This window comes from Rhinolophus hipposideros (genome assembly GCF_964194185.1).
Source record: "Rhinolophus hipposideros genome assembly, chromosome: 13".
Classification (NCBI taxonomy): Eukaryota; Metazoa; Chordata; class Mammalia; order Chiroptera; family Rhinolophidae; genus Rhinolophus; species Rhinolophus hipposideros.
This window is the reverse complement of record NC_138059.1, coordinates 70,885,756-70,895,428: the sequence shown is the minus strand read 5'-3', so window position 1 is coordinate 70,895,428 and position 9,673 is coordinate 70,885,756. Positions and strand designations below refer to the sequence as shown.

The 9,673-nt window shown below is 45.3% G+C and overlaps 1 protein-coding gene across 3 annotated transcripts in view; it reads left to right on the top strand.

Moving 5' to 3' along the window:
* Window positions 1–9,019: 9,019 nt before the first annotated feature.
* The window catches only part of TPD52 (tumor protein D52), a gene marked incomplete at its 5' end in the record, with an annotated part of 86,277 nt that continues 85,623 nt past the window's right edge, over window positions 9,020–9,673 (top strand). For all 3 annotated transcript variants that reach the window (XM_081070291.1, XM_081070290.1, XM_081070289.1), the window contains one exon: window positions 9,020–9,169. In XM_081070291.1, coding sequence (XP_080926417.1) covers window positions 9,151–9,169 — 19 coding nt within the window. The remainder of the gene's footprint in view (window positions 9,170–9,673) is intronic.

The window sequence follows — 9,673 nt, the reverse complement described above, 5'->3', positions numbered from 1 at the left end:
CTGACATTGGAGGGGTATGGGATTTTGAGTATGTTGCTTAACATGTTTGTGTCTTAATGTCCTCATTTGCAGGGCATCATTCTGTGGCCCCAAGGTTTGGGGGAAGTCAGAGTATTTATTAATGTACCCTCACATTTTGTCTTCATTCAAATTCCAATATTGAATATAATGAAGTATGAATTGGAAAAAACAGCTTGATTTGTTTTTCAGTGAGGAATTAAAAGCTTAAAAGAAAAGGTTGAGAACCATAGGAAATATTTTTCAGACAATTCACCCACAGACCAGCAAGTAGGACCCCATGAGACCCTTGACTAATGGGGAACCCTCAGATGGTTTATTAGTGGAGACTGAAGAGAACATTTTTCTTTCCTGTGTCAGAAGAAGTAGCTCTATGGTAGGTGATTTCATATCGGCAGCCAATGGTTTACTTTAGAAGCCTCTGCTTCTTTGCCATTTTCCCAGGGGAGGAAACTGAGCGAAGATAAGTGAGGAAGGGGAGATTCTCTTCAATGATCCATCATTTTAATTTTGGTACATTTGTGGAGGAAGGGCACTTAGGCTTTTGTGTATCTTAGGCTGGATAGGATCCATGAAATGGCTCCCTTCCTTCCTTCCCCCCTTCCCTCCCTCCCTCCCTCCTTTTTCTTTGCTTCTTTTTCTTCTTCCTTTCCTTCCTCTCCCTCTCCCTCTCCCTCTCCCTCTCCCTCTCCCTCTCCCTCTCCCTCTCCCTCTCCCTCTCCCTCTCCCTCTCCCTCTCCCTCTCCCTCTCCTTCTCCCTCTCCCTCTCCCTCTCCCTCTCCCTCCTTCTCCTTCTCCTTCTTCTTCTTCTTCTTCTTCTTCTTCTCTCTTTTTCTCCACCCCCTCGCTTGAAAAGGAAAACTAGGCTTAAAATACATCATCAGTGACGTTTTCTTTGGAGCTACTTTAAAAAGATTTTAGTGATGTTATGGTATATTATTATTACACCATTAGGAGTAGATTTTTGTCCCTTTGGGAAAGGTTCTGGGTCAAGGGCCTATCATTTGGGCAGTGGAACATTTTTCTTAAACTTCAGTTTCATTGGAAAGTAGCTTTAGTTTTTATTTCATTGCTTGAGACTTCTTCATTCTATTCTGATTCATATTAATAATTTGTAACATAGGTAGAAAAGCCTGAGAAGTTTATAGACTATGATTGAGAGTATGCTAAGTGGTACCCAGGTCCTTCCTTCAGGCCTGGGAGTGTTACCAGTTGATTGGATCTCTACCATGTTCCTCTTGGAGAATTGCCCTCAGTGGAGAAAGCCCCTTGCTAATGGTTATGTCCTGATGGCGCCTACTTTCTAGGACAGGTCCACATAGGGGTATGAAGGCAGAGTCCCATCCCTCAAATTGGGACAACTCTGAAGGGACGTCCCAGCTCCAGAGCTCCCAGAAGAATGGGACCAGGGTCTTTGTGGTGATTGCATCAAAGGTCTTCTCAGCTTATTTTACTTCTGGCCCCACAGGTTTGATCCCCAGAGCACTCCCCAGTAAACCTCGTGGGCACAAATTTCCACCTCACAGTTTATTTCCCAGGGACTCCAGCTGTAATAATGACCAAAACAGTTTGCACAGGGGACCCGTATTACTTTCTGGTGCCTCTCTTCAGAATTCAACATCTTTTGAATTCATGTCCCTAATGGAAGAACAACAAAATATTTATTTTATGATAGAAACTTTAAAGTTATGTCGCATCAAGGGCTGCCTTCAGAACACATGGCTTGTGGAGAGATTCCACAGCATTTAGCATCATCCTGAAACTATTCAGTGTTTTTTCAGTCCCTCCCAAATCGTCAACTATTACTTGTAATGATTAATTAGAAGTGAATATAAAGGACAAGTGTTGAATAATTCCTTTTTAAAACTGTGATAACATAAAATTTATCATTTACCATTTACCAATTTACCATTTTAACCATTTTAACCATTTTAAGTGTATGGTTCGGTGGCATTCATTTGCATTCTTCTCCAACCATGACCACCATCATCTCCAGAACTTTTTCATCCTCCCCCACTGAAACTGTACCCATTAAACAATACGGATAACTTTTGATGTGATAATTTAGTTTGTGTTCCTCTCCATTTTAATAAGTGGAGTTTGGGAAAAGGAGAGCATGCAGAAATCTCAGGTGATTCTGAAGAACTTGGTGTTGTGAAAAATGCAATCAGTAAACGTAAAAAAAAAGTGAATGAAAAAGTACTGGGAAGCTGGCTGATTGAAAATTAGTATTTCTTTTTTTTAAATTAAAGTTTATTGGGGTGACAATTGTTAGCAAAGTTACATAGATTTCAGGTGTACAATTCTGTAATACATCATCTATATATCACATTGTGTGCTCACCACCCAGAGTCAGTTCTCCTTCCATCACCATATATGTGATCCCCTTTTCTCTTTATACCACCCTCCTCCCCCCTTACCCTCTGGTAACCACTAAACTATTGTCTGTGTCTGTAAGTTTTCATTTCTTCATTTGTTTGTCTTGTTCTTTTGTTGTTTGCAGTTTTATATACCACATATCAGTGAAATCATATGGTTCTCTATTTCTGTCTGACTTATTTTGCTTAGCATTATACTCTCAAGATCCATCCATGTTGTCACAAATGTTCCTATATCATCTTTTCTTACCACCGAATAGTATTCCATTGTGTATATATACCACAACTTCTTTATCCATTCATCTATCGAAGGACACTTTGGTTGTTTCCATGTCTTGGCCACAGCAAATAAAGTTGCAGTGAACATTGGAGCACATACATATCTTTACAGATAAATGTTTTTAGATTTTTTGGGGTAGATACCCAGGAAAGGGATTGCTGGGTCATATGGTAATTCTATTTGTAATTTTTTGAGGAACCTCCACACTTGCCTTCCATAACGGCTGCACCAGTCTGCATTCCCACCAACAGTGTATGAGGGCTCCTTTTTCTCCACAGCCTCTCCAACACTTGTTACTATTTGTCTTGTTGATGATAGCCATTCTGACTGGGGTGAGGTGATATCTCATTGTGGTTTTGATTTGCATTTCTCTGATGATTAGTGATGTTGAACATTGGAAATTTGTATTTCTAAGACCGGAAGTTTTAAAACTCTTGTAGGATAGAGAAAGTTAACAGAAACATTTTGGTCATTGATTCCTTAGATGTTTTTCCTTAACCAAAATAGCTTTGTTATTGTTTCTCACAAGCTTGGTGTTAAGAAAAATGCCAATAACATACCAAAGAGGATAATACAAATAATTTGGTCTGCCATCAAGAAGTAACTATCACTAACATTTGGTCAATGTCTTCCCAGATATTTTTCTATGCATGCAATCAAATCCTCAAATACACTTTTTCAACAATGTGATTGCAATCTGCCTTGCTTTTTCATCCCAAAATATGTTTTGTCCATCTTCTAAGCACCAAAATCTTTAGAGCTAAAAGGGAAATTGGAAATAAGATCATTAGGGCCTTTATATCTCACTGGAAATGTGACAGGCTTGACAGCATTTTACCCAGAACAAGTACAGACATTCCACAAGCTACTTCAAGGTCAATGCAATTTAAGGGAAATGCAAAATCACATCTCCCTAATAAATGTCTGGTCTACCCAATGTGTTTATGCTATTTCATTTATTTACTTAAACTTACATTTTAGTAATTGATTTTTTTTGGTTCATTTTTACTTTCCAGGTTTTTTCTTTTTATTCAAGCTACACATGCACATATTTTAAAGATGAAAACAAGGCTTATTACAAAAAACTCCAGAGGTCCATCCCTCTTGCCCTTGTATTTGCTTCTCAGAAGGCAACTGCATTAAAATCATTTTGTCTTCTTTTTTTTCCCCTCTATTCCTCCCTCCCTCCCTTTCTTTTTTCTTCCTTACTTTTTACTTATCTTTAAATAACATGCACGTATTGGTACTTCTTCAGTTTTAGGCATTATCTACCAACTTCCATTATGAATGAGGATTTACCCCTCGACTCACCCTTTGCCATCACCCATTCATAATTTCCTTCTACCCACTCCCATTCTGTTCCTTCAATACAAGGAGGAAGTAAGGTGAGAATCAATTTTCTTCAGTCAGTTAGCGGTAAGGCTCCATTGTCCTCTGGCCTTGTTCAAAAGTCAAAAATTCTTATTCCTTTTGCTTTGAATGGAATCCCTTTTTTTCATCTCTGGAACTTGTAGGGTCTTTGTCTTTAGTGTTCTGAATTCCCTAAATATGTATGGTGCTCTGGGGCCTCAGTGGGCCCTTTCAATCTGGAAATCATGTCCTTCCATTTGGGAAAATTCCTTGAATTACTTCACTAACGGTTTCTTTCATTTCCTCCATCTCTTTCTTGACCTCTTTTTTGGATGTTGGACCACTGGGATCGGTTTTCTAACTTTCTCCTCTAACTTTCTCATGGTTTCTCTGTTTCCTAGCTCTTGTTGTTTATTCTACTTTCTAGGAAATTTACTTGATTTTATATTCCAAACCGTCCATGGAGTGATTTAAAATAGCACAGTTGTATCATCTCAGAGTTCTGAGGATCGGAAATCTAACGTGAGTCTCATCAGTCCAAAGTCAAGGTTTCTGGAGGGCCGTGTTCGTTTCTGGAGGCCCTTGGGAAGAACCTTTCTTTGCTTATTCAGGTTGTTGGCAGAATTCAGTTTCATATGACTGCAGGACCGTCTGCATTTTCTTGATGGCTGTCATCTAAGGGCTTCCCCCACTGCTAGCTTAGCAGCCAGCTTTCTCAGATCTGCAAGGTCAATGTCATTAGGTCGTCTCTCGCATTCTCTTTGTCCTGGTGGGCTTACCCCTTTTCTGTAATTTTAGAAGTGTTGGTAAGAATTAACGAATGTTGTGCATGTAGTAAATTGTATTTAAATTGTATACTTTAAACGGGTGAATTTTATGTTATGTGAACTACACCTCAATAAAATAAATTTTAAAAAGGATGAAAGTTGTGCTATGCCACCTTTATCCCATAATTTATCTCCTGATTTTAGAGAGGAGGCAGTGAGCCAGAGAAGCTGAAGGAAGAAACCAGGTTGTGATGGCTTAGTTGTATTGGCCCTGCAGAATTGAATTTTGGTGACAGTGGCACAGACTTTGGGTCCCCAGCCCTGAGTCTGGGCACTTGCCATACGGGCCTACACCATTTCTGCAAGAAGGACACTGGTACTCTGGAAATCTCACCATCCTTGCAGGAGTGACATGTCCCGCAGTTACCTTGTAGTAATCTTATGGAGAGATAACAAGGCGAAAATATTTGAGAACAGATGGTGGAGGAACCAGAAGAAAAGAGACCATGGCTCTGCCTGTACTCTCCTCCCGGCCCAGCTCCCGTGGTATAATCTGATAAACACACAGAATTCAAAGTGGCTTAAAAAAATACAAGGAATACAAGGAAGATTAAGTGGTCTATGGCTTTTCTTAACATAGCCAAGATCAATGATGTGAGATCGCTTCCTGTTAATGTTTAGGGATTTACATGTCTAACATCCATTAGTATGAAGTACTGTTTCCTGCCAATACCCATTTTGATACATTTTCAAAGTGGTTTATTTCACATTCACTGTCAGTCTTTTATACAGCTGAGGGAATGCAGCTATATCAGGGAATGTGATATTTTCTTAAGCAATTAAGTGTTAGTTACGTGACCTTAAATGAATATTTCTCCAAACCTTGCTCTTGATTTTTTTGGACCTCCTCACCTTGGATTATGATAACTTTTTCAAAATTGTGGCATCATCTGCCTTCATTGTTTGACTAATCAGAGAGCCAGAAATGCCTATAAAAACAAGTAATGTTGACAGAGCTCACAAATAAAAATACAGGAATCCGTTAAGAATTTCAGATGAAAAATAGATACTTGTTTAGCAGAAGTATGTTGCAAAATATTGCTGGGGATATACTTAAACTAATTATTTGTTGTTTATCTGAAATTCAAATTGAATTGGGTGTCCTATATCTTATCTGGCAACCAGAGACCCAGGCTTCTGGGGGACCCTGTGCTGGGCTCTAGAGACTACCCACTCACACCTCTACTCTGGGTGAGGAGTCCTTGAGGCCATATGGACGTGCCCACCCAGTCCTGCACCCTCCTTATAGACTGGGCACTGGCTACCTGTTAGTCCCAAATCTCCCATCTAACTGCCCAGGATTTGTTTTCGGGACCTTTGGACTTTTCCCCAGGACAGTGCAATCCTAGGCTGAGGTGCGGCCAAGGGGTGGCTGATGGGAAAGCGCAGATGGAGGTGGGGTATGTGGCACAGGTGTCCACACACAGGTGCATACCGGGCCCTATGGATGGATGTGGGACAGAGCCCGAGGTGAAAAGACAGAGCCAGCCCGGAAAGCCAGGGCCTCCATGTGAACCCTTGTGTGAGGGCTGGGCCTGCAGAGAGAATCCACCATCTGCACATTTTGTGTGTTTTCTGCTGGCTATCAGATGAGGGGGTGGGTACAATGAGGGCAGAGTGTGGAAGTTTCCATTTCTACTGTATAGCTTCTATTTCTGTCTATCCCCTTTAATATTTTCATTTGCTTCGGTTCGTCTGCTTTTGGGGAAATTTCCTTGTAGACGTTTTACCAACAGATGGGTATCTGAAAAAAGAAACTTAAGAGAAAATCCACGTCACCATTAACAAGAACAGTACCGAGTAAACCTAGTGTCTCTCTCGTGTACTGAGCTTTTTAAGGGACGGTTCAGCTAAGTGCACCCAGGTGCAGTGTGTAAGTGCTAACCATCCTCCAGAGAGTCACGCAAGTGCAAAAACATCAGCTCTGTTCATTTTAGAAGTAACAGAGTCCGTTGCACGTGCAATTTCTGTTTGTCAGGAAAAAATAATTAAGTAGAGGGAAGACACAAGAGAAAAGCAGGCTTTTGTGGAAATATCACGTATTAGATTGTTTATGGTGTGAACAGTGCTTATTTAAAACCTCACAGAAAAAATTATGTTAATATTTGTCTAAAGCTCAGGGCTGCACGAACTCGCCTGTGTCGAAAGCTGCCAGAAAGGGGGTTTTTTAATGGCAGGTTGTATCGGTTAGGATTGCACTTGACGCCATGTAACAGGAAGCCAACTAGAGTGGCTTGAAAAACATCAGGCGTTTATTTCCTCCTGTAAGAAGCAGCTCTGTGATGCCCCTGAAGGCCCAGGTTCTTTCTGCCTTTCTCCATCCTTGGCTGGGCTTGTTCCTCATGCTTACAAGATGGCTGCTGTCCTTCTAAGCAGGAAGGGGACGGGGAAGGTCAAAATAATATTGCCGAGTCTGTCTTCTTTTTAATGATTTCTTGGAGGTTCCAGCGAGCAAACTCTGCTCATATCTTATTGGTCGTTAATATGTCAGAGAGCCACTCCCAGCTGCAAGGGAGGCTGAAATGGCCAGTGTTTCAGCTGGACAGGTTGCTCTTCCTATGTCTGGGCTCTTCTAGGAAGGGGCAACAGGAAAGCGTGGTATCTGGTAGGCTGGTAGCCTTCTCTGCTACAGATGTGAACAAGCATATACAATTTTTTACAACACAGGGCGTTTTTTCACTTCCAGCAAACGTAACAGTGAAATTCCTCACTACCTAGCATGTTAAATAGATACAAATAGAATAAATAATATTTCTACACACCATTTATTTTCAAGTGCGATTTATTTGTCCACAAGTTAGTTCATAGGCTGAGAGATCGTCTCTCCGGAAATCATCTCTATACAATAGATCTGCGCAGCAACTTGTCAAAAACTCTTTACATTACAGAATTTCCTGCCAACGCCAAAATTTACCTTACTGTTCCTTTTAAGACGTTTTAAACAGCGCATTATTGACGCATCTTTGTTCCCAACACGGGCTTGTTGGCAGGTATGATACGCATCGTTTTAAAACGCAAACTTGAAAGCTGAACTTAGAATATTTTTAAAATGCGTGGGGTCATAAAAGGGAGGAAAAGGTGACCAGAATAATCCTCGACCTCCTGGAGCTTACAAGGTAGGAGGCTATAACTTAGTAGGAGCCATAGCCGTAGCCCGCTGGCCTGAGACCTGAGTGCCAGGGGTCAGTGACAGGAGAGGAGGCCAGTGCAGGGGTGGGTACCAGGGATCAGAGAGGAAAAGTCTCATCTGGTGGGAGACGCAGGCGGGAGGAAGCTGCACTTTGCATCGCGTAGGTGGCATGGAGTGGCTTCAGCTGACCCCCTGATAACTGAACACCAGGTCCCCTGAAGCCCAGCGCACGGGAAGTCCTCTGTGACGCTGCTGCTGCTGCAATTGGAGGCGCGGTCTCCATGTACCACAGAAGGACGGTGCGTCACTCAGACTCGGGGGGCTTCTGCGATGGAGGCGTCACCCCAGAACGGTACAATCCCAGTGACTTCGCGGAAGGCCGGGCGCTGTGCTAACAATCACAGGTCGTGCTACGGGATCTCCACGCTGTGGGTGGGAGCGCGTCCCAGTGCCTTTCCCACAGATGCCCGTGGGTCGTGCTGGACGCTGCTGAATTTAATTCATTTCACTTAATCCATTTCAGAGGGCTCTGTTGCATCCTGCACTCAGCCACAGCTCTTCGAGGAAAAGCTTCCCAAGTTCTCCCCGGAAACTCCACCCTCGGCGTGAAAAGAGAGGAGTACCTATTTTACGCAGGAGATCCTGCGTGATTCTGGCCTCCCCTCGTGGGGGACCCACTTCCTGAAGCTGTCCCACGGTATTATTTCGGTAGGAGGAGAATCTGAAGAATGCCAAGGACGGGGGTGGGGGGGCAGGCTTTTCTATATAAGCGTGCTGCGTGTTCTGGTCGGGAGCACCCAAGGTCAGGTGCTGCTGGAGGCAGAGAAAGGGGTCGTGGAGGCCTCCGAGGGCTCTGGGTGCAAGAAGCAGCTTGCGGGTGGACCGCCCACGCCACCCGCTCCCCGGCCGCCTGCGCTCCGGGTCCTGGCCGAGCCCCCCCCACGGGGCCTCCCTCCGGCCGCGCTCGGCCCCTCCCGCCCGCTACGTGGCAGGGCGCCCCGGCGGGCGGGCGGTCAGGTGGTCGGGTGGGTGGCGCCCCACGCCTCGGGGCGGAGACTGGGCGGGAGTGGCCAGAAAAGCCGAGGAGGAGCCCGCGGCGCGGGCGGAGTGGGGACGGGCTGCGGGCGGCGGCGCGGCGCAGAGCACGCGAGACGGCGGGCGGGCGACATGGATCGCGGCGAGCCAGGTGAGGGCGCGGGGCTGCTGGCCCCGCGTGGGCGTGGGCGGGCGCGGGTCCAGCAGGTGCGCGGGGTCCCCTGCGGCGGCCGCGCGCGGGTGACAGCTCCCCCCAGGGGCGATGGCGCTTCCTGGTGCGGCCAGGCTGGAGGGGGCCGGGGGCCGGAGCGGGTGGCGGCCACGGCCGCGACTGCGGGTGGGGGGATGACGCCTCGGGCTCAGCGCCGCGGGAGCGCCGCTCGCTGGCTCTTACCTGGTGGAAACTGAGGCGCTGGGCACGGGAGGGGGTCGTTTGGTCCCTCAAGCTGGGACCGTGACCCCGACCCCCTTCCACGCCGTGAGACTTTCTGCCCTCTCGGATCAACGCGCGTAGGCTTTCGGTGGCGTTGGAGCCCAGGGCGGTGGTTTGGGACGCAGACATTCACCTTGAGACAGACGTATCCCCAGATTGTGGAGTGGTGTCCGTGGGTCCATGTGGGGAGAAGGCAGCTTTTCACAGTAAGGGCCTTCTTGT